This window comes from Carettochelys insculpta, chromosome 6, assembly GCF_033958435.1.
Source record: "Carettochelys insculpta isolate YL-2023 chromosome 6, ASM3395843v1, whole genome shotgun sequence".
NCBI lineage: Eukaryota > Metazoa > Chordata > Testudines > Carettochelyidae > Carettochelys > Carettochelys insculpta.
This window is the reverse complement of record NC_134142.1, coordinates 33,256,851-33,282,157: the sequence shown is the minus strand read 5'-3', so window position 1 is coordinate 33,282,157 and position 25,307 is coordinate 33,256,851. Positions and strand designations below refer to the sequence as shown.

Genomic DNA, 25,307 nt, shown 5'->3' with positions numbered 1-25,307 from the left:
AGTCTATAATGCAAGACATTAATAAAGGAATTAATATAGTTGCTTTTTTAAGCAGAAGTACCCTATGCAAATTTAGAGCTACGTCTACACGTGAAGCCTACATCGAAGTAGCTTATTTCGATGTAGTGACATCGAAATAACGTCTACACGTCCTCCAGGGCTGGCAACATCGATGTTCAACATCGACGTTGCGCAGCACCACATTGAAATAGGCGCTGCGAGGGAACGTCTACGCGCCAAAGTAGCACACATCGAAATAAGGGTGCCAGGCACAGCTGCAGACACGGTCACAGGGCGGACTCAACAGCAAGCCACTCCCTTAAAGGGTCCCTCCCAGACACAGTTGCACTAAACAACACAAGATCCACAGAGCCGACAACTGGTTGCAGACCCTGTGCATGCAGCATGGATCCCCAGCTGCAGCAGCAGCAGCCAGAAGCCCTGGGCTAAGGGCTGCTGCACACGGTGACCATAGAGCCCCGCAGGGGCTGGAGAGAAAGCGTCTCTCAACCCCTCAGCTGATGGCCGCCATGGCGGACCCCGCTATTTCGATGTTGAGGGACGCGGATCGTCTACACGTGCCCTACTTCGACGTTCAACTTCGAAGTAGGGCGCTATTCCCATCCCCTCATGGGGTTAGCGGCTTCGACGTCTTACCGCCTAACGTCAATGTTAACATCGAAATAGCGCCCAACACGTGTAGCCGGGACGGGCGCTATTTCGAAGTTAGTGCCGCTACTTTGAAGTAGCGTGCACATGTAGACACGGCTTAGGAGAGTTAGTTATTTCCTACAATTTAGCATTGGTGAGACTGCAACTGGTGTATGGCATTCAGTTTGGTCACAGATCTACAGTGATGCAACTAATAGGGGACCATGCATGCTGGAAAAAACAAGACTTCTGAGAAAGCCAAGAAAGAGAAAATCTGTCAAGTCCTCCCTATTCTACAATGTAGACCAATGAGATTCCTTGAAGGACCTAGGGCCATACAGCATCAAGCTTTGCCTGTTCTGATTTGGATGAGTTGAAACACAATCTTTACCTGTATCTATATGGACCCTGTAGTAAGATGAAGGGCTAAAACATAATCCTGTGTGTATAGTCCTGCTATGAGGCCAAAGCCATCATGCTCAAGACTTTGATAATGCTAAGATACGAGCAAGAGACAGGCCCTCATCTTACTACTGTGCCCAGGTATGCACCTTCACTTTTCAGTTGGGCCAATGCTTCCTGATGCCACCCATCTCCAAAGTCCCAACAACATTCTTTCAAAAGGCAGACAAAGATGTCACCTATTTTGAAGTCTGCCTACCCAACAGGGCTCCCCATTTGCTTGGCTTAGGAAACAGTTACAGGTTAATTTATTTCTAGCTCCTGTAAGACTCAATACAGCTTGACTAAAAACTTTGTGAACATCTGATGCTGATGATAGAGATTTTTTTGGGGGGTGGGTAGGGAGTGGGAGGGACCTCATAAAAGATGAAATTGTTAACCAGTCTCTGTGGATTCCAGAATGTGTAATGAACTGTTCACAGAAATGTATAGACAGAAACAGAAAAGGAGATTTTGCCTGAGCGATTCAGCAACCTGGACATCTGGAGAAATGTGCTCTAAGCACCAGTGCTCACTGGCCCTTAGTATTAACAGGGAAGAAAAAAGAAATCACAGTCATCACTCTTTCGTCTAAGGATGCATGTGCTGACATTTACAAGGTGCTGTAGCGCTGATGTCAAAGTGAGAGGGCTGTACCTAATTTCAAGCTCCATCCCTCCTAATTCTGCCTAATAAGCACCAGAGACTTTCAAAGCAAAACAAGCAAATTGACTGCCCATCTGCCTATGTCAGTTTGATACATGACATGTCAGGCAATGACAAACCTATATATTTACAGCTTTTGGAGGTCCTGTCAGATTGCTAAAAAGAGAGGAGGAAAAAATCCAGAATTTATCAGAAAGAGTCTGTGTTTGAGGCACAGAAAGGTAAAAATTGGGCTGAAACTTGATTATACAGTTCTTAAAGGCTTGTCTCCACTAGCAAGCTCTTTCGGGGAAAAAAAGGCCTTTTTCGAAAGAACTCGTGGAGCATCTACACACAAAATGCACTCTTTTGATCTCAAATAGAAAGAACACAGCACTTTTCTGGCAGCCCTCTTCCTCTCCCAGATGAGGAAGAGCACCTTTTTCCGAAAGAATTTTTTGGAAAAAAGTGTTTGTAAACTACCTGGGGGCCCTTTTTTCAAAAGAGCAGTCCTCCTGACACCAGATTTTTCGATCCCCAACCTGGTCTTTTCAAAGAGTGGGAGCTGTGTGGATGCTCTCTATTGAAACAGATGATCGATTTTTTTGATAAGCTTTTTTGTGTGTGGATGCGCTGTTTTGAAAGAAATCTTTTGGAAGAACTTCTTTCAAAAAAAAAATCGCTGTAGTGCAAACGTAGCCATACAGAGCTGAAACTGGACAGGGATATTTCCTATTAAAGAAGGAATGATGAGCCTCATTTGGGAATACACCTAGCAACTTTAATAAGGAACTCTTCTCAAATATGAAGTCCTAGAAAAGAACTGAGAAAACTAGACAAACTGTTACTGTTCAGGGATATGAGCTGTGTCACATCAGATCACACCAGTAATCCATGTTGTCCGGTGTCCTCTCTCTTACAGTGGCAAGAATCAGACGCTTCAAAAAAGGAGCAATAAATCACAAAAGGCTAAATGTACAAAACAATTTGTTCCTCCAAAAGGTTTCTTCGTCATCACAGAGGCTGAGGAAGAGAAAGAGGAGGAAAGAAAAATGGCAGCCATAAATTCAAAGGGCTGGGATGAAGCAAAGTAAAACAGAAAATTTTAAGATTCCAAAAAGGAATCATTGGCTGCATTGCCATGAAAACATCTTTTGAACAGCATAAATAAGAACCCATAATGAAATCAATGCACTTTCCATCTGACTGCCAATAGTACACAGATCTAGAGACTTTTTTAGTTGCCTTGTAACACCTAGCAGCCAAGTATACTTAACAAGTAGTACACAAATCTGGACTTAAGATATCAGATGCTAGATCCTGACGTAGGTCTCATGGAAAAAACCTAGAATGGAGACAATTTAGGCCCTCTTTTGGGGAGGTCAGGTTAGTAAGACACAGTGACCCTCATTCAAAAATATACTTTGGTATGGAACAGTCTCCACTCTCAAGAAGGTACTAATGAAAGACCTATGTTTCATGTTGTGTACCTATAAATTGTCAGAAAAAAAGTGTTTTTCTGAATGATTGCACTTTGCTGGGTCTTGAATCAAGAGACAGTAGAATCCTCAACTATGAGGTTAGCAGAAAGTCTTTGTACCAAGTCCAGTGAAGCCACATTGAAGTTATGCATGAGAACCATTTATCTTCCAAATTTTAAATACATTGGGTTCAGAAAAAATCCCTAGCAAGAAAGTTACCCAAACTGGGCATGACATGGACTTTTAGTTGGCACAAATCAGACACAAAGTGCTTATAGGTCTTCACTTGCAGCACTGCTATAACTGTTCACATTCATGAGTGACTCCTGGTATATCCTAGTCAGCTAATCAACTTGATTTCTGAGGATTCTCACCAGAAACACTACTAATATGGAAGAGAAATAAATTGTAAATCTCTATTGGGAAGAGACAACACATAACATGATGAAGCCTATTTCTGATTTAGGTCATTCACTGATATGATCACAGTAATTAAATTATAACCAAAACAGGAGAATCTTTGCTTTGGCACACAGACTTTTGCTCTTCCAGTTTGTGTATTACAAGATGTCAGCATTGCCTGGACGAATCATGACTGAAGGTCATGGTACTAATTGCTGGAACGATTAGATACATAACTCTCATCCCTCTTCAGGCTGAAGTATTTCTAATTTCAACCAGACCAAGAAAAGTTGTTGTTTTGGTATTACGGGGTAGCCATGTTAGTCCGTATCTGCAAAAACAATGAGAAGTCCTGTGGCACCTTATAGACTAACAGATTAGTTTTGGAGGATAAACTTTCATGGACAAAAAACCCACTTCATCAGGCATCTGTCTGAAGCTCACGCTCCAAAAAACATGTTAGTCTATAAAGTGCCACAGGGCTTCTCATTTTTGTTGTTGTTTTCATTAAAGCACTGGAATAGGATTCAAGAGAGGTGGTTCAATTCTGGACTCTGACGGATTTCTTTTGTGACAGTGGGCAATTAATTTAAATTCTCTCTGCCCTTGTTCCCCATCTTTAAAGTGGGGTTAAAATGCTGCCCCTCTACCTTTAATCTGTTTTGTTTGCTTAGATTACAAACTCTCAAGGGCAATACTTGGGGCCAGTGGTTCAGTCTAATACAGGATGATCATGATCACGACTAACAGTTGCTTCTGTCTAATATTTATTTAGTAGTCTGCATAAGATGAATTTATAAATATAGTGGTCTTGAGTCTAATTCCCCATGGACAAGAAGCTATATCATACCAATAACTAATGCAACTGAAAATAATCAAACTTCTTCTCTGGTAGTCCTAGTAAAAGAGATCACGGACTAAATGATCGTTAAGTCTCAAACTATCCTTTCAGTCTTTGGGATGATCGAATTTTGAACTGACACATTTGTCAGGGGAAAGGAAAAGAAAAGAAACCTACTATAGCTATTTATAACTAATTATTCAGTGTCCAAAGTTGTCAGTTTAGAATATTTTAGGAATGCTACATATATACATTTTAAAGGCTATTCTATAGACTTATCATATTTGAAATAAACTGTCTTTAAAATAAGAGGAGGACACAAAAGTGGAAAATATCCATACATTTTGTTCAAGTAATGATTGTAGTCGAGGTGTGTAATTTGACATGAATTGTATTCCAAGATCCTGATCCTCCATATATTAATTTTAAGCATGCAAGTACTTCTTTCTTCAGTGGATCTAATCCACATGCTCTAAGCTAAGACTGAGCGAATGTTTGAAGGACTGGAATGCAGAAGAGGAAAAGATTACAGATACTAGATAGTATTTGTTTAAAAACACACATTTTCAAGCACCAATCTTAAATTGGAGTAGATCTGCTGTCAGATTTACTTATATCAGTTTTGCTGTCTACTGAAGTGCATTTTTAATTTTGCCAAAGAAATAACCGAGGAAAGTAGTTTGACTCAACTATCCTTGACCTCCATCAAGTGAAGCATAATCCTCCCGCACAGTCACTTTCAAAGCTTTGATTTGCTTTTTCAACACTAATTGCCACTCTGATATTATCCACTCCTGATCATGGCCCTGACCACAAAAATAAAAACAAAATAGCCCCCATCCCTCAACCTATGACACAAGCAAAACAATAAATCCCAAGAAAAAAATCTTAACAAAAATCCATTCAGGGGACCTACTTATGCAGTAACTCTCCCAAAAGGAACATTCCCCTTCCCTTTATTATTAGTTATTTGTGAACTGGCCTAGTTACACATAAACATATGCTGCTATTATTATTAAAATTAATGCTCCTTAGTTTGCCTTCCTTACTTTTGTAAACACTCTAGGATCAGCCCACTGATTAATTTCAAGGGAACATATCAGAAGGAATGTTTGGTTCCTAAACAAATATCATGATTTCTAGAACACTTTTACCTGAGGGAAATATATTTGTGAACATTTGCACGTGGTTGGTATGTTTTATATTAGTTATGCTTTTATTTCACTTTCTATTACTTCTCATAGTTAAGGGCAAGGATAGACTCTGGATTCTTTCTTATCTGAAAAAGCAGTTTGGGGAAAGGCAGGAGGAACTACTGGTCTCAGAGCCAGATTAATTCATCTGGGGACTTGAGGCTAACACAATTTGTGGGACCTGCTAGGCTCTGTGCTAAGACCAAAAATGGGGGGTTCAGAGTTTATGAGGAAGCTGCCAGTTGAAGCAGGAGGGTGGGGGATGAGGGCTATGGGGTGGCGCTATTGATGAGACTTTTCAGGTGCAGTCTGGGGCTGAGGAGTTTGGGAGGGAACTCAGGGAAGATGGTTCCAAATGGGATGCAGGTTCTGAACAGGAGTTAGGGTACTGGACCAGGCTCAAAGTTGGGGTGTGGGAGCTAGGCAGGGAGTTAGGGTGGAGGAGGGAGCTCAGGGCTGAAGCAGGGGTTTGGGGTGCAAGGCTCTTACCTGGGTCAGCTCCACTTTGTTGGCACAGTCCTCACAGAGAGGAGGGAGCGGTTGGCTTTGCATGATTCCCTGCACTCACCTGCAGGCCCCACCTCTACAGCTCCCGTTGGCTGCTCTTCCCAACCAATGGAAGCTGCAGAGGAGTAGCCTGCAGGTGGGGGAGGTGCACAGACAGACAGAGGTCCCAGTGGTTGCTGTTCCAGCCCAGTAACAGTGGGGGCAGGGGTAAAATGGCATCATGGAGAGCAACATCTTCCGCCGTCAGACAGGGCCAGAATGCAGGGGCTTTAATGGCTGCAGCCTCAGGTTAAGTGGGCCCTGCAAAAAGATAAGCACTTCTGGTGGCCTGGAGATCTTTTTAGGAGGCCCCAACTGCAGCCGCTAAAGCCTCTGTCTTAATCTAGCCTTGATTGTGTTGCATTTAATTACTGCCTTGCTGGAGCAGTAAATTTGTCTGTGGAGAAGCAGTGGAGATGCAATTCCAGTGCCTATTGGGCAACTTCAAAAGGAGGCTGGAGGGACAGAGCAAGAAAATATTTTCTTAGATGAAAAGAAAGCAGCTTTCATTGTATCACTGTATGTGAACCAATAACATCCAGCACGGTATACTGTATGGATGTGTCAGTTTGTGAATAATAATATGTTATCTTTTAACATGTGACTAGTTTTTAACCAATGGATTAAATAAAAATATACATCACAATGAATATATGCACATCTATGTATAAAAATATTTTATCCATTAGAGATGATTTTGAAGAGAACAATACAGACTTGAGCATGTGATTAAATGTGATAATATGAAAGGCTTCAAGGCAGTTGCTTAAGAAATGAGAACAACAAAGGAATAAACTACTGCAGGCATCACTAGAGCTGGAATGATATTGTACTGTGTACTATGTTTCCATGGCAACTAGCCATTGAAAGATGAATGTTTCATATTCACTCTGCTCCGCAGTACACATCCATAAATCAAACTTGCATAAACAGCATAAGATTTCTTCTGTGTTCTCAAAGCTGGGTTATTTTCTTGTTATTGGATAATTATAAGAAAGAAATATGAAACAATTAGGTCATTTTTAGTAGGGACTGAATCAACCCCCAAAAGTATTAATAAACCTCTGACATGTGATCCTATTAATTTACGTGCAAAGTAGAATGAATAAAGATCATGAACGGGATAGACAGCTTCTAATCTGTGAGCTCTGATGCATGCTTGCTAACTTCAGAAACTATGTCCATTATTCTTTTTTTCCCCAAGAGACATTTATTGTCTCTTTCCCCCTTTCATCTTCATCAGATGAATCATTTTCAGCTTTGTTCTGCTACTTCTCTGTCACTATCAGAGTTTAAGAACTGGACAATTAATTATCTCCCTCTTACATATAAATGGTACAGCTAAGACAGGTATTTCCTTGGTAATGCTGTATATTTCTAAATAGGTTAACCAAACATAAATCAAAGTTTCACAACAAAAAATGCAAACATTTCTTGCTATGCTTTCTGGCTACAACTGTTATGCCAACATACAATGAGGACACCATGTTCACTTTTAATTAAAAGATGTTCTTAATAATTTCACATCATTCTATTTAACTAAACCTTTCTGACAATTCATACATGTACTCTCAAAGAGAGAATGAATAACATTGTGCTGAAAAGTTTTATTCCACAATCAACTGCCTAACTACATAAATGTCCTACTGCTAAACCACGAAGCGTTACTACAATCCCTGTACTACATTATTTGTGTATGTACTGTGGTTAATTAATGTGATCAAATATAAATTGAAAGTTCACCTGAAGCTTACATGAACCTTAACAGCAAATCACACAGAGCCTTAACATTTTGGAAAAAAACCCACAACATATGAATGTAAAATTTCATTTAGAAACTGTCTGCTTAATCTGTATGACATGCAGATATACTCATGTTGATCTTATTAGCCTGAAACATATTTTTTAAAAAAACTGCACATTTAACTATATTCAGGAACACTTTTGAGTTAACTATATCTGTTCTCACTTCTTACCTTAAATAGAGCATTTAGCACCACCCAATGGCTGAGATGATCTATTGGCAGCTTAAATTCATTCAGTATATCTTATGTTTATAAATATACTTTATTTACAATACCAAAATGAACCACAGGTATTAACTGTTAATTTTTGATGCATTACAGAAGTACACTATGCATCATAACCCAGTATATCTTGCTATAGCATACTAAAACATGTAAACTGAATTTTAACAGTAATAAAACTACATAAATGGAAAAAAATATGCAATTGATTTTAAAGCACCATGGGGGGAGAAAGAAAAACAAATTATACGTGCACCTTTATATGAGCAATTATGCACACACAAACTCCAGTAACTGCATGTGTAAAACCTGCACTTTTCTCATCTCAAAAAGAAAATCATGATTAAATAGATGGAAGTGTTTCATCCAAAGTGTCTAACATTGGATGAAAGAGGAATGTTGAGGATATGCTCAGTATACTGAAGTCTATTATGCATAGCCTTAAACAAACTTCAGAGAAGTTGCTGCTGCATTGTTGATCAATAGACATTGATGAAAAAATACCTCACCAGAAAGTTAAAACTACAGGCAATAAAGAAATGAATGGATCAAACAGTAACTCCACCTCATTTTCTTGCGAACACTCTTAACCTCAGATATAAAGGTAGATGCCCAACTTCTGAAGATGTTGCTGCTGCCAAGGCAAGGGCATCTCAAAAATCACTCCTCAGTTATGCCAGTCATAATAAATTTCAGGGCTGGAGCAAAAACATGTAATCAACACATGTCTGGTTGTATTTTGAATGGTCACTTCTGTGAATTGGTGGAAATCATTAGCCAGGCACCTTGAAACAGAGCTTCTTCAGTTGCTAAGTCAAATTTTCACAGCAGTAGCTTCCTCTGCAGGCACGAGAGCACATTTTCATCATTTGATATTAGTCACACAAATCTAAGAAATTGACTGGCAGTTGAAAAAGTAGGAAAACTCACATTTCTCTTTCAGTCTATGAATCAAAATGACAGTGTGACTGGGGAAGATGAGTGCTAAATTGTAGAAGTTTTAAGAACATTGTACATTTAGGCTACGTCTACATGGGCAGTCTCTGTTGACAAAACCTGCAGAGTGTCTACATAGTTAAAAGTGCTCTGTCAGGAGTCTGTCGACAAAACTCAGCTGTTCAGCCAGCAGCATTATAACTCTCCACAATCAGGTATAGCACGTCTGTCAACAGAGTTTTGTTGACAAAGTGCCCATGTATATGCTTAGGGGCCTTTTGTCAACAGACAGGGCTTCGGTTCACCTCGCAGCCGTTTGCAGAGCTTCTGGTCAGCCATTCTGCCGAGAGAGGGCCAAGCAGTCTGGTTGCTCTCTGTCAAAGTGACTTGCTCTTTTATGTCGCTTTTATGTGTAGATGTAATCTGTTGACAAAGGTACTGCCAAGGTTGCTCTGTCAACAGCGACCTCTGTCAGAGGTTGCCCATGTAGATGAAACCTTTGTCTGAGGCTTGTGTGAGGACTTGTCCGTTAGAGTTAATTAAATTTGAAAAATTTTAAAATAGTTTATAGACAGTTGTCAGCCAGCAGTTCAGGACACTGCTGCAATTGCAAATGTGAAATGTTTATGTAACATTTAAGATTTAGTCTAATAAAATGTAAGTGCTATTTTGTTTGGGTGAGAAAGATTGTTCTTAACATTCCAAATTCACTAACGCTGCGCCTACAGCTTGACAGAGGGTAATGAATATTATGTACTATTTCCTAAATTAATAAAAATCATGTTGTTATCTAAATATATACACAAAGTGTTTTCTGTTAGATTTGGTAAAATGTACTGAGTTGTAAATTAACACATTTTAGGGATTAGATTTGCAACATTATTTAAGAAATATGTGAGAAAGCATCAGTTGGAAACTTTGTTTAAATCAATGATTTTGTTCTTGGTGATTTAGATCAAGCCACCCTGGGGTACAGAGAACCAAATTTTGTGAGATGACAATATTAATGCTTCTGGTCCATATATTCAGAACATATCACTTAATGTTACTGTCTACGTGGTCTTAATTCACTAGATGGCTCATTCTGTTCACAGTCCAGGAAAAGCTTTCCAGACATAAAATTTTATCCAACAAAAGGAAAGGGGACCAAAAGAAACATGTACCCTCAATTATTTCAGCTGCGGTAGTCAGTGGAATAACGTGCTACTCAACACAGAACGCCACAAATCTGGCCTTAAGCGATTACCATGCTATGAAAAATAATCTTTGAAACTGCAGTCCAAGTAGCATGGTCTGTATTAAATTGCATATTTATGAATGTGGTATGAGAGCTGGGGAGCAATCACAAGGCACACAACATGGCAATACTGCCCTATAGCTTCTACTGATCAATGTGTTTTTAACACAGGTATGATAAGCTGTTTTGTTTCGTTTGTTTTTTCTCTTAAAATTTGTATGTGATATCTCAGTGGAAGAAAACAGTGAAACATACTTTCGATTCACTAGAGAAACTTTATATCACAAAATGTTGGTGTCCTTTTCCATTCTGTTATGTTCTATCATACAGGAGATCAAATCCTAATTCCCAATAAATCTATGGCAAAACCGGGAGAAGGATTAGTTCCAACATTTTCAGAAATGATTTTACAAAACAAAGCCGTGTTTAAAACTTCTCAGAGTAAACGATAACAAAATGATAAATTTCAAGGAAACTAGTTCTTCAAGTAGAAGAACATGAGAGCAAAACTATATGAAAAACAACTATATGAATATATGTATTTAACTCATGGTTAACGTTACTTTGCTTTGGTCAGTAGACCAATGTGGACTTCACCATAAATCAATATGGACCTTCCCGTAAATCAGTATGTTTACTGAGTGACAAAAGAGAAGAATTTTAACAAGTACAGCAGTGGAAAAAAAAAAGCCCAAAAAACAAACAAACAAAAACACATTAACTGTTTCTCATATAACAAAGAATCTTTAGATGACAATCACAAGAGCCACGTTGTCTAGTTATTATAGATGATTTACATCTGCCCATTTGCTTATAAGCAACGTCCCCAAAATGAGTGAGTGCAATGGAGACCATAAAGTAACAGCAGAAAATTTTTCAAACCTGTATTAGGAATGAAAAGCTATTTTTCTGCCCTGTTTCTGGGCTGTTGCATTTTCCTTTTGTTCTAATACAAGGCTTATTAAATGGGTGTTTCTTCATGGTCTACCTTCACTCTGATCACCCACAAATATTATATATACCCCTTAAAAGGCCCCCAAAAGAGCATTTTAAAGAGATTAGCCCCACAATGTTTCATTAAATCTTTAATGCACAAAAGGTAAAAAGATCACTCAACATACAAGTTATTCCATATTAATGTCCTTTCTCCCCCCATTAGTTATCCTGATGATGCATAGTGAGGCACCCCACAGAGCAGTATTAGTGCGTCATACTGTGATGCCATAAAAACAAAAAGAAAAACCAACACAACATAAAAACTAACCTTACAACCATTATAATTCCCCATTAAATAACTTAAAAACGAAAAGTATTAATTTGCACTGAATATCCACATGAAGTCCTTCAACAAAACACAGTATACTTTTATTTTAAGATTCTCAGTTCAGTGAATACCATTAGTATTATAACATTAAAGAATCTATTACAACTTTCACAGGACCTGATCAGATACATGTCATATTAGTTCAAATAAAACTATTGTTTACTGCATACTGGAATGCATCTTTGGGACCGTGATTACACAGTTGATAGCCAAAAATTTAAAACACTGACACATTTTCATAAGTCACTCAAACTTCCTCCATCTGAAATGGATAGCAGGAGAACACGGCTGAAACATCAGAGGGGTAGCAGAGTTAGTCTGTATCTTCAAAAACAACAAAAGTCCTGTGGCGCCTTATAGACTAACAAATACTTAGCTTAAGCTTTCACAGGCAAAGACCTGCTTCATCAACTTCACAGAATACTTTCAAACTGTGGAGCAAATAACTTTTTCTTTGTTAGTGTTGTAGTGATAACAGGGTCTTCAAATTTACATTGATGGTGAATTTAAATGTAAAAAGGTGAATGCAAGTTCATAAAATGTCACAATAACTTATATAAATAAATGTTGATGAGAACAGATGCCAAAATCCCAGAGAAACTGGAATACTTTAAAAGAAAAAGGCCACTTTCATATAGTCCAAGGACTGTTGAAATTATGCTAGTTAAAAACAGATGATGGGGATAAGTTCATGAACCGAAAGTAGTGAGTCAGGTATTGGACCTCATTAGTACACAAAATAAATAAGAGAATGGGCTATTCCGCACATCAGCCCCTTTGTGGGGCTCTTAAAAATGAGAGAATAGGAGGTAAAGACAGAAAGAAGAGACGGAGCAAAAGAGCAGTTGAAGACTACTGATGCAAGTCACATTATCATGGTTCCTAACCTCACCATCCTGTGAGAGATCAGGCCTTCATCACCCTAATCCTGAGAGATGTCCTTACCAGACCAGGCCACAGACATGTACGTAGATGACATCACCATATCTGCCAGATCCAGCTGAATCCCAAACACTGCTTCAGATAAAATGGGATCAGACTTCAACTGCAGTTGCTCCAGCCCATTTGAACATTGCAGGATTGCCAGATTCCATCAGCACAATTTCCACCCCTCCCGCCACTGCCATTACTAAAGTTACGTGCACATAAAATAAGAGCACATGAAGAGAAGTGCATGCAGACTGCACACAACCTTGATTGTGAGAACCCTCTGCATTCAGCTAAAGCACGGCTACAGTTCAATCAGTACACTCCACAACTGTAGGTATGCAAGAGCAGTTAGAAAAATATCCAGTCATAGAAGACAATCTTGTGGCCCACTGAGATATAGAAAGTCCACTCATGCGGCCTGCTTACTAGCTAAGGTTGCCCATTGCTGCTGTAGTAGCTATTCAAAATATCAGACAAGTCTCTTTTATTTCTATTGTACGTTATATATACACCCAAGCATGTTGAAACAGTAATGTGCTGAAGCCTGTATCTTTTACTTAGGAGCACCTACAATTTCGAGATCATTTTCTACATTTGAATTAAGAGAAAATTAAAGACTGCTATCTAAAGACAAGAATCAAACAAGACTTTTATATTTGTCTTACCTGAAAGATTCAACTATGATCCTTTCAGGTAACTTTGGAGCAACAGAATTGAAGGCTCTTTTGAAATCTTCCAAAGTCAAAAATCCTCTACCTTGTTTAAAGAAGCAAGAAAATAAGATAAAAATACTGTGAAGAGCTCTGTTTGCTAAAAAAAAATCAAACCTTAATTTAATACATTAATATTTATAAACCTGTCCAGTAGATTCAGACTCTACTACACTCTTTGAAGTTGTTACAATTTCAACCAATGAATTTTAGAAAATGGCTAGGATTCACACAGGGCAACAGGGGTATCAGAAACATAAGGAGCAATTCAAGCATTATTTTATTGAATTTCAAGAACTGCATTCAAAAGAATTACACCACCAGCACCTATACTGCAGTGTTTCAGACTGAAGAACTCATTTTAGTAGATGTCATTTTGAAAATAAATTTTTATACGAAGAAAACTTTTCAAAAGCACACTTTAACATACGCTAAATTCCTTTTCACATGTTTCACAATTTTTCTTTCTGTATTTGCTAACTAGCAACATTCCACATGTGGAGTTGCATTTAACAAGGTTTTTATCATAGTTCATTTTATTTTCTAGACTAGCTCTGCAATGAAGTCATGATACTGAATATTTACCATCAGATCATAACCAGTGCAAGAGAGCAATCCCCCACAATTGTGGGGAGGGGGTAGCTCAGTGGTTTGAGCATTAGCCTGCTAAACCCTGCATTGTGAGCTCAATCCTTGAGGGGGCCATTTACGGATCTAGGGCAAATAGATTGAAAATGGGATGGTACTTGGTGCTGCCAAGAGGGTAGGGGCTTGGACTTCATAACCTCCCAAGGTCCCTTCCAGCTCTGTGAGATGTGTATCTCCATTTATTATATTATGGGAATGCCTACATACCAAGCTAGGTTGCTGTAGCTATGCCAGCATATCCCTGTTGCACAAATGAAGCCTATGCTACCAGAAGGCACAGAAACACCTCTTTTCTGTGTGACAGTACCTGGGATGGTAGAAGTACTCTTCCATAAACATACCTGCATCTACACTAGCTAGGTCACCATAGCTACAGTGCTCAAATATGTGCTTTTTCACACTCTTCAGCTCCATAGCTATGTCAACTTAACTTTTAGGTGCAGACCAGGCCTACAACTTCATTGCAGGAGTCAACTGGAAGAGAAAGCAACAATTCCAACAGGGTTATCATTGCGTACATATGGGAAGGACAGAGAAAGTGAGAGAGACTGTTCAGGTTTGTATGCCTCTTCACAAAGCTTTTTGAAGCAGCTGCTGGCTGTTCAGGACAAGAATAGCAGCACCAATTTAATGAAGGGGGAACCTGAGTCGACAAACAAGAAGCATGAAAACTTTGGACAAAAGGGAGAGAACATAAAGGGTGCCTTTTTCCACTGCTCATTGGCCAGCTGGAGAGATGTGAGCTAATCAGCCTTGGCTCCCATCACTATTTATTGAAATCCCAGTCCATGGTTTACACAGTGTCTTGTCCCATGTTTAGATGGGGCCATGTCCCATCCTTGCAGTTCTTGAGGCCAGGTGACAAAAATCACCTAAGACTAGGGGACAAAACTGATGTATGATGTGCATCTCCACCTGTGTGAACTGTGTAGCTGGAGTTGCTGTACCTTGCACCGATTTTCTGCACCATCCCCACAGCAGAAAGTCAGTGGGAGAAACCCTCCCCTCAAGTATCAGAGGCGTAGCCGTGTTAGTCTGTATCCGCAAAAACAACGAGAAGCCCTGTGGCACCTCACAGACTAACAGATGTATTGGAGTATAAGCTTTGGTGGGCAAAGACCCACTTCACCAGATGCATCTTTTCCCAGGAAAGCTTATGCTCCAATAAAACTGTCTATAAGGTGCCACAGGACCTCCCATCAACTTCCTTTACTCCTTGTGACCGTAGATTGACAGCAGGCCCCTGAGTGTTCAATTTAGTGCTGCACCACTAGACATGCTAAATTGAATCCCAGAATATCGACCATCAGCATGTCAACCTGGCTCTAAGTACAGACAAGCCCATAGTATGGGAATGATGTTTTTAGGTTGCTTCATGTTATTTTAGTGCAACTTGCAATCAGCATCCTGGGTAGATAAAAGGCCAAAGGGCTAGTGATCAAAAGTAAGAAATATGGAATTTTGCTAGTGAACCCCATGTCTACGGAAAAAGAGAGACCTGAAGTCCTTGCAGCCTGGAGTCCTCCTGTGCTACTTTCTATCCCATTTGCTGGGAAAAAGGTGTGAAGGTTCCGCAGAGGAAGCTGAATCTGTGGGAAGCAGGCACATGATAATCTATATTGAGTTGTACTATCTGCCTCATATATCTTATATCTCTCCAATGTAGAATTTTAATAAAGTTGCAGTCCACCATTTAAAATTTTCTCTGTGTCTGTTCTAATTTTCCTGTATGTCATGATCAAGTTGCTGGGAAAGGAATCTGCAAGGCAAGCAGTGTGCATTGCTGGGCAGGGAAATATTAGGAGAAGAGTCCTTTGAGGGATAAAAAAAAATCATGATAGAGGTGCAATAGTGGGGTCAGGACAGGTGAATAACTGGAGATGGTTTCCTTCTAAAACCAGAGAAGCATGCAGTAGAAGAGACAGCCTGGGACCCTATGACTGGCCTCAACTACCTGGTGTCCCTGCTTCTATTGATCACCTACCTATAATGCCACTCCAGATCAGTTACTTTTCTTGGAGACACAGAATCATAGGAAGGTGGGACTGTAAACTCCCCATCTAGGATACTCCTAATTTTGCTGTGAATTAAGGTTCTATTATGTACAGTTTGAACCTCTCTAATTCAGCACCCTCTGGACATGACCGGTGCCGGATATGAGAATATGTTGGACTACAGGAGGCCAATATTGTCTAGCAGCATTACTAACACTTCCATTGCTTTCTGAGTGCTAAGAAGACAGTTATGGGTAAATAACAGCACAGAACAGAGAGCCAGGATTGGTGGCTGTAAACAAAATTTTATGGGACCGAAGGAAGCTTGGCCACATCCAGGATAAGTGGTCGTCTGGATAACTAAAATCATGCTGGATTACAGATGTTGCTGGGTGAGAGTGTTTTCAGTTTAGAGATGTTCCACCTGTATTTGCTTCAGAGCAGAAGTTTCTCAAAGAGCTCTGCATGGAAGAAAAACAACTTACATTGCATGTCAAAAGCTGTGAATATCTGCCTTATTTCACTACGGTGTAGTTGTGCAGCCTTCTTTGCATTCATAAGTTTTAGAAATTCTTCAAGTAATATACCTAGAAAAAAAAAAATGTGAATATAGCTCCCCCGACCCAAATCTCCGTTTTAATTGCCCACTTCAAGTATGAATGACTCGGGCAATAGAATTGTAACTGCTTTATTATTAATTATAAGAACAAAGTGCAAAACAGTTATCTTCTGTATTGTTAGACTGTGTGAAAATACTCTACTTGAGATTTGAAAAATTCAGCTTCTGAAATTATATTTTGTTTACCTGGTTTTTCTTTCTACCTTTTCTTGCTTTCTAGCTACAACGCCATCTTTCCTCAGACTGGACAGCAGGTAAAAGAAGCGGTATCTCCAAAATGATTAGCTCTTTGCATTCCACAAATAAACAAGTAAAGTGTACTGCACAAACTGTATAGCTGGCACCATTCCCAGCATGGTCTAAATCAGGGGTAGGTAAAATGTGGCTTGTGGGCTAGATCTGGCCCACCAAATCACTGGATCCAGCCACTGGCACAGTCTCATGGCCCAGTGGGAGCCTCAGGCAATCTTGGCACCTTCCACAGCCCTGCACTCCACTCGAAGTGGCTGGCTGCGGGAGCTATGTGGTCACAACTCTCTCCTTCACAGAGCCCACAGCCCCTCTTGCACCCCAGTCCCAAGCTCCCGTCTGCACCCAACCTCCATCCCCATATATCCTCCATAAATATCATGGAAGAATGCGGCCCTTGACTACTTACAAACTTCTTAGAACGGATCCCCCACATCAGAAATTATTGACAACCCCTGGTCTAAATCCTCTGTAGCCTCATGTTTTGTTTCTTATGAGTTTCCTAATAAAAGTGATGGTAACACTGAACTGGTTATTAGACTTAAAACTGTTTTTAAGTAAGGTTAGAATGCAAATGTAGTTTGTTAAATCCAGCCCTAATTAACTGTCTGGTACTTCTGAAAGCAAAGTTCTTTTGGGGGAAAAAATATACTTGTCCTACTTTTTAAAAAAACAGAACAAGTTCAGACAGAAATAAATGTAATTTTATCTCAGAATTCTCATGTAGTCTAATCTTTTGCCTTATACCTGTGAAATATACAGATCTAGACGTATTTTACACAGTTGAAATAATTTATCAAGAACAATCTCACTGTACTGGCCACTTTAAAAAAATAATAAAAATAACAAGACTTCTCTTATGTCTTTTTTTTCTTCCAGGTTTCCATATTCATTTATTTCTGATATACTTCTGAAGCATAGCTCCTTCATCTCCACCTACTCTCTCAAATCAAACCTTAAACTACAGGCTCAGAGGTTCCCAATGCCCCCACCACCACTACATTACTGTTTCTTGAAAATATATTAAAAAGTATAACATTCTCAGCTTCCAGAATTGTAGACACATGGTGGGTTCAAATTCTAAGTTCTGTTTACGCATAATTTCTCTAATAATAAGGGCTGCCTAGATGTACTGAACTTGCCTACCGCAGCAACATCCCTTTCAATTGGATAACTATGCAAGTAAAACCTTAGAAAAGCAACACAGGCAGCAATACATTTATTTATGTATTTTCTCTTTCAAACTAGCACATAAGACTGCAAAATTATAGTACACACAAATTTCCTTTTATAAAATGAACCCTACAGTTGTGCCACCATTGATCTCTTATAGAGCTGGGCTTTTATCTAATAGAACTACAGAGCACAAAATTACATCAATACATATGAAGCCATCTTTCCAAATAAAAATGTAGTGTTGTCCCATCTGCCAAGCGACACTTAACACAGTCTCTTGTTCTTTGTTTAGCTGGTCACATGCAAACATTCAAGAAAACAATTAATTTTGTCCTTGTGTCTAGATTTAGCTTTGCAGATATGAATCCACTGTTCTTATCAATCCAACACATAAATAATGGAATCGTGTTAGAGGGGCATTGTCAGACAATTTTTCTCTCTTATCAATACATGGTTTGGTTACTTCCTGCATTTTTCTCAGCTTAGATAATGAAAGCAGACTGGCTGATTTATTTTTCTTTATAGTCAGCTTCTACCAAATTCTTTAACAGGTTTCCCATAATCTGGTACAGTGTGTCTCAAACAAAATTGGGGGACAATTTGAAAATTACTGAGGGTCTCAGTGTACCACTTAATGATTATGGCTTTATCAAATTCATGATCCTTTTTGGTCAATTTCACTGTCACAGGATTTTTAAAATGCTAAATGTCTTGATTTCAGATACTTAAACCTGAAATTTCATGGTGTTGGAATTGTAGGGGGCCTGATCCACAAAAGAGTTACAAGGTTATGGTAAGGTGGAGGTTATGATATTGCTGCTCTTATTTCTGTGCTGCTTTTGGCAGCAGCACTATCCTATAGAGAGCAGTGGCTTTAAATATGGTAGGGCTCTATTAATAATATTTCCAAATATTGTTTGTACTGTTATCTAGCTATTCTAAATCAGTTTCCTAAAATTTTTGAGGAACATCAAACAATAATATTTTTATAGGATGAAAATTTTCTTCAAAAACTAATTGTCAGACCAAAAAACCCACAACCTACAGCAACATATGCAGCAGAAACAATATTAAGTAATTTAATCAGGTATCATAGCAATGAAGAAGTATCATCAGATCTGGTTTTAACAACAGAAAACATATACCTTCAGTGTACGAGATCAAAAAAGTGCCAGATGATCACGGCACACCTGCGAGTTGTCCACGGAACAGCAGTGTTCCATGGAACAAAGTTTAGGAAAGACTGCTCTAAAGCACTCTGGATAAAAATGAGCTCTCTCTCCTCTTACAAAACTTGTCTGAACTAGTGAATTCCATTAAATTTTAGCAGTAGTTTGGAGAGAGCTGTCTGTCCCTCTGAAGCAGCTAGCGAGCTGGGGCTGGGAAGGAGGTACATCTTTCCCCAGGAGCTGCGCCTACGAACTGGGGGAAAGTCACTTCTTTCTCCAGCTGTGGAAGTCCTACACTTGCCAAAATTCCCACCCCCTCAACTCTTCTTCTCATCCCATTGTTCCCTCACTTACCTTGTATTTACCCCTCACCTGCTCCTTATTCTCCTCCCTGCCCCCCCCCAAGGCCACCACTTCACCATACATGTATGCCCTCTCCAGGATACAGACACCTAATTAGGAGAGCCACACCTGCATGGCTACACTAATTAGGTGGGCAGTCCTTCATTTTCTTGTGTGCAGCTGCTTAAAGACTAGGGTTACACTACAGTGCTCTATTGACAGAAGTCACTAACGGAAGAGATTTCCCAACAAAACTTCTGTTGACAGAGTGTGGCCGCACACAAAAGCCAGTCGGAAGAGCGCTCGGCTCTGTTGCAGAGCAGCCCGACTGCCTGGCCACTCTTGACAAAATGAGCACACAGAAGCACAGCAGACAGGGCTGCCAATTGTTCATTGTTCTGGATGCCCTGTCTGTCAAGAGAAGGCCCCCTCAAAGTGTCCACACAGCTTTTTTGTCCACAGAATCTGTCAACAGCAGTGTTATGCCTCATGGCTGAGAGACAGAATACTGCTGGTGAAAGTGCTGACTTCTGTCGACAAACTGTCAACAAAACACATTTTGTGTGTGGTAGCTCCACCAGTTTTGTTGACAAAGCCCGGGTTTTGTCTGCAAAACTGGCTACTGTCACCATAGCCCTCATGTGCACCTTATAGGGTACAGACCACCTGAACGGAGCTTGCAGACCACAGAACCTGTCCGCTCTAGCATAATGCTACCATATTTGGAATGCATACACAGCAGAAGTACATATTTTTTAAAACGTACCTCTTTGCACTTGTCAGACAGGTAGCCATGGAAGTCTGTATCTGCAAAAACAACAAGAAGTTCTGTGGCACCTTATAGACTAACAGATTTTTTTGGAGCATAAGCTTTTGTGGGCAAAGACCCACTTTGTCAGGTGCATCTTTGCCCATGAAATCTTATGCTCCAAAAAATCTGTTAGTCTACAAAGTTCCATAGGACTTCTTGTCTTTCCACTTAAAATTTAACCATAAGTCTTGCTAAATGCTTGCTATTAAAAAATCCACTTTGATACTATACACCTATACCAAAATAGGGATAGGATAGTGTTTACCAGAGATGATTTTTATCAGGTAAAACCATGGTTTTGCCTGCTCAGAGAAAAATAAGTTAGTCCCAGTTCTAAGCCATTTCTGTTTTAAAACGCGTATCCTTAATGCACACCATGCTATACTTTGCTTTAGTTACTGTGATGGAGTGGGGGATACCTGTGTGTGTGTGTGAGTGGCTCACAGAGGGTGTGGGGCTCCTGCTGAGGGTAGCCTTGATGACCAGGTAACACCTTTGTACTGCAGACAAAGGAGGAGGTGGAGCCTGAGGGGTTTGAATTGGAACTGGGAGTTGGGAAGCAGTTAGTCTGGGCTGAGGGAGAGCGAGACAAAGGAGGGGGCCAGGCCCCAGCTCTGGGGGCCCCTCGGGGCCTCCTCTCCTCAACATGGATGGGACTGGCTGTCTCTGCCTGCTGTACTGACTCCTCTGTACGATGCTGTGTCCTGTTGGCTAATAAACCCGCTGTTCTCCTGCTGAGTGAGAGACTCTCCTGCCTGCGGACAGGGTGCAGAGCTTGGGGGACCCCAGAACCCCATCACACTGGTATCAGAAGTGGGATGTTCTGCACCCCGAGGATGGAGCATCCAGCAGTAAGTGACTGGGGCCCCGGAAGAAGTGGGGCCTGCGAGACCCAGGTGTGCTGAAGGGCAGTGAGGTGCAGTTCCCCAAGGCGGAGGGGCCTGCGGCCGAACCCAAGCAACTGCGGTTGTGGTCCTCGAGAGGGGGTGTCACACCCGAGGAGGGGTTACTCCTGGGAATCTGTTGGAGTCGGTCCCAGAAGGTGGAGGGGCCGAGAGCCCAACCCCCAGGAACAAGTGACCCCTGAGGAGGCTGACGCTGAATGAGTCCTTCCCAAGACAGGGTGCTCATGGTCCCTGAGAGTGGGTGTCACACTGAAGAAGGGGTTCCGCTGGGAGTCTGTTGGAGTCGGTCCCAGAGGGCAGAGGGGCCTATGGCCTAACCCCGGGCAGCTTGTGACCCGCAAGAAGCCTGGCACACTGAAGGGATTCTTCCAGGAAGCGTGAGGTGCAGAGGGCATCAGCCTGAGAGCCTGCAACCACGCTCAGCAACTCCGCTGTGAAGTGGCAGCACCTGGAAACCGAATCGAGATTAAAGAAGCTGGACAAGGCAGCGTGGATGTGCAGTGGCAGAGCTGAGGGTTAAGGAAAATCCTGCAGAGGTGAGTCTGGATCGGGGCAGGGAACCCTGGACTGCATGGAGCTCTGAACCGAGTGGCCTGCCACAGCTCAAGGAGGGAAGGAGCGATTCCAACCCATCATCTACTAGTGGCCAAGACAGACCTGCGAAGAGTTTTCCAGGCCTGGGCCGAGGAAGGTGCCTGTGTGTCTGTGCAGGAAAGCAGCTGGTCCACTGGGAATGGCAAGTTGTCTGTGAGAGAAGCTGCTTCACCTTCTGTGTGTGTGTGGAGACCAGCCGGGGGGCTGGGACAAAGGAGAGAGTGTCTCCCATTGTCTGTCTGTGTTGAACAGAAGCAGCAGCCTGGGGAGAGAGCAGAGCCTGCGTTTGGAAAAGGTGCCAATGAGGAAACTAGTCCATTGTCTGAGGAGGATTCCCCAGCCTAGGGTGGCTGGAGAAGGATCCACCAGAAAAGAGCATTCCAGGTGTGTCTCTGAATCCAGCCATGGGGGCCGGAGCAGAGGGAATGGCTCTGGGATGGGCAGTGGTATCCCTGCTAAGGACACTGGTCCTTGGTGCAAAAAAAGTGCTTCTGCTTCTGGGGAAGTGAATCCTTTGCCTGAGCCTGTGGGGGCTCGAGATGGAGCCAAGATCCCAGAGCTGGATCTGAGGGCAGCTGAAGCCCAGATGGAAAGTGGGCCTGCCTCTGTGTCTCTCAGGGGGAATGATGCTTTAACTTGGTCTAATCCAGTTAGTATCATCAGGGAATCCCAGAGACCAGATGATTCTGGTACTTGTTCTTTGCCCGATGCTGAGGTGTTACTGGGAGGGGGTGAGAGGACTCTGTCCTACCAGAGTCATCCTCTCGCCAGGTCACAAGAACAGATGGGCAAAGGAGTTATGCTGACTGATGAAGATAAAGGAGCTGGTAGCAGAAGGGAGAAAAGGGACCCTAACCTTCTGTCCGGTGGTACTGGCTGTCTGCCTGGAGGGGGATTACGTGGGAATCTGCCTGATGGGCCAGAAGTGATCCTGGGTGTAGGTGAAACACAGGAGCTGGTTGTGGCTCAAGGGAGCAGTGCCCCTGTGGAGCAAGACAGGGGTGAGTTATTGTTTGGGGGAGCTCTTGAGGAAGAAAATTTCCCTAAAAGTTTTCCTGACCCGTCTGTGGGGACTGCAGAAAATGGGAGTGAGGTGAAGGAGAGTGAACAGGAAAGGTGCTTGCCTGTAAGCGCCAGAGCAGCCCTTTGCCTGGGGAGAAGTTTGTTTCAGCTCCTGATGGCCAGGACCTGCCTGAGTGTGAAACCACTGGCTGTGCTCTGGAAGGGTCCAAAGCAGGCAGTGTAAAAGTTTCTCAGGAATTGGAAGCTGGTGCAAGTAAAGTAAAAACTATCAGGGAATGTGAGCAGCCCTGTGAGAACCAAGTAAAACAGCTGCACAGCCAGTCTCTGTAGGATGCAGGAGAGCACCAGCAATTCCCCATCTCCAGATGGTGGAAACACTTATATTCTCATACTGGATTCAACTTCTGATTCCAGGAGGAGGCAGTAGTTGGAGGTGGAAGGACGAAGGAGCTGTGGGCCAGTAAGGGATAAACAGGGATTCCTTCATGTGGATTCTGCGTCTGGGATTCACAAAACAACTCTCAGAAAGCAGTTTGGTTTGCAAATTTCCAGACTGGCAGGAAGGGGGCTGTCTCCCTGAGATCATCAATGGCCCAGCTCTTGTTAGAAGGGAGGGCACACCCAGAGAGATCAGATTTCCACCCCAGGGGGCAAGGGAGAAGATTAGAACTTGATGGTGCTGAGAAAGGCCTCAGCCATTTATCCCCAAAATACCAGATTCTCAAGGGGGTTACACAAAAGTTGTGGTCTACCAAAGAGCAACGTAAATGTACAGTTGCAATGGGTTTGTTCTGTTACTCACGCTGACTGCTGTAACCAAGGGGTGCTGCTACCAAAAGCTGTAGAATTGTACCATGCACTGAATGTTTGAAAAGAGCCATGTGACATGATGACATTGATGTAGAAGCATGAATTGTATGTTGAAGGAGTCTGTAACTCTGAAATGTCACCATTGTTCCCTGTAACTAGTCTTGCAACCTGTGACATGAGAAGGAACATTCCAAACCTATTGTGTGGCATGGAAGGGGAAACTGAGGCACACAGCCATTTGGGTGGTCTGGCTAAATGCCAAGGGTGGAAGCATTTGTACCTTCCGTTACTGGACTGTAACTGAATTCCAGACATTGGCTGGAGCAGCTGTATGGACTGGTGGTCAGATGGGGCAGGACCCAGACCACAAAAGACCTGTTTGATCTGTTGGTGCTGCAGCATCTGTATGGGCTCTGCCCGCCCGACTTGAGAACGTGGCTGACGGACCGGGGCCGAAGCAGCGAGACCAACCAACCCAAGGGAACTAAAGGGACTTGCCCGGCTGCATCACATGAAAAGGGCCAATACCAAGCTCCTGAGTTGGAGCCTCCCCCAGCAGGACTATAATGTGGAGGTGGTGCACATCAAGGGGAGCACTGAGGGTACAGCCGATGCCCTGTCACGAGGGGAGAGCCCCGAACTTCCCCAGGTCACCAGTTGAGTGACCCCGCTCAGTTCGGTCTGGAAGGGGGGAGAGATGTGATGGAGTGGGGGATACCTGTGTGTGTGTGAGTGGCTCACAGAGGGTGTGGGGCTCCTGCTGAGGGTAACCTTGATGACCAGGTAACACCTTTGTACTGCAGACAAAGGAGGAGGTGGAGCCTGAGGGGTTTGAATTGGAACTGGGAGTTGGGAAGCAGTTAGTCTGGGCTGAGGGAGAGCGAGACAAAGGAGGGGGCCAGGCCCCAGCTCTGGGGGCCCCTCGGGGCCTCCTCTCCTCAACATGGATGGGACTGGCTGTCTCTGCCTGCTGTACTGACTCCTCTGTACGATGCTGTGTCCTGTCGGCTAATAAACCCGCTGTTCTCCTGCTGAGTGAGAGACTCTCCTGCCTGCGGACAGGGTGCAGAGCTTGGGGGACCCCAGAACCCCATCACAGTTACGCATTCAAATTTGTGGTTACAAGAGGCACATTTGGAAATTAATTCAGCATTGTACAAATAAAACATACAACGGCAGTAAGGGTAATTCTAAAACATGAAACATAATACTGAACATCAGAATATCCATATATTTTGGTTTGGTATTTTCTCAAGAAAGTCAGAAAGTCATGAGTCATATTTCAGTTTCCACTATTGAATATACAGCATGTATGCAAAAAACAAACAAAACAAAACAAAAAGCTATCATCAAACTGGTAAATATTTTTCAGTTAATTTCACCAGTACATTCTAATACTTATTTCACACTTTCCAGTTTAAACTGGCATTTATCAGTGCCTGCTCTAGATTAGTATTCTGAAGAAAAAAAACTCGCAACCTTGCACCAAAGACAAGCCCAAAAGGTAATTTTCAGCAAATGAGTCCCAGTGATGTAGCAACCAAACAATTCTGACTCATCATCAACAGCCGCTGTAAATCTCCTCATAATTAATCAGAAGCAA

At 41.9% G+C, this 25,307-nt stretch overlaps 1 protein-coding gene across 1 annotated transcript in view; it reads right to left on the bottom strand.

Moving 5' to 3' along the window:
* EFCAB11 (EF-hand calcium binding domain 11) overlaps positions 1–25,307 on the bottom strand; it is a 111,427-nt gene that overhangs the window by 79,790 nt on the left and 6,330 nt on the right. Inside the window, exons 4-5 of the mRNA XM_074998761.1 lie at positions 16,492–16,593; positions 13,320–13,410 (exon numbers count right to left, since the gene is read on the bottom strand). Coding sequence (XP_074854862.1) covers positions 13,320–13,410; positions 16,492–16,593 — 193 coding nt within the window. The remainder of the gene's footprint in view (positions 1–13,319; positions 13,411–16,491; positions 16,594–25,307) is intronic.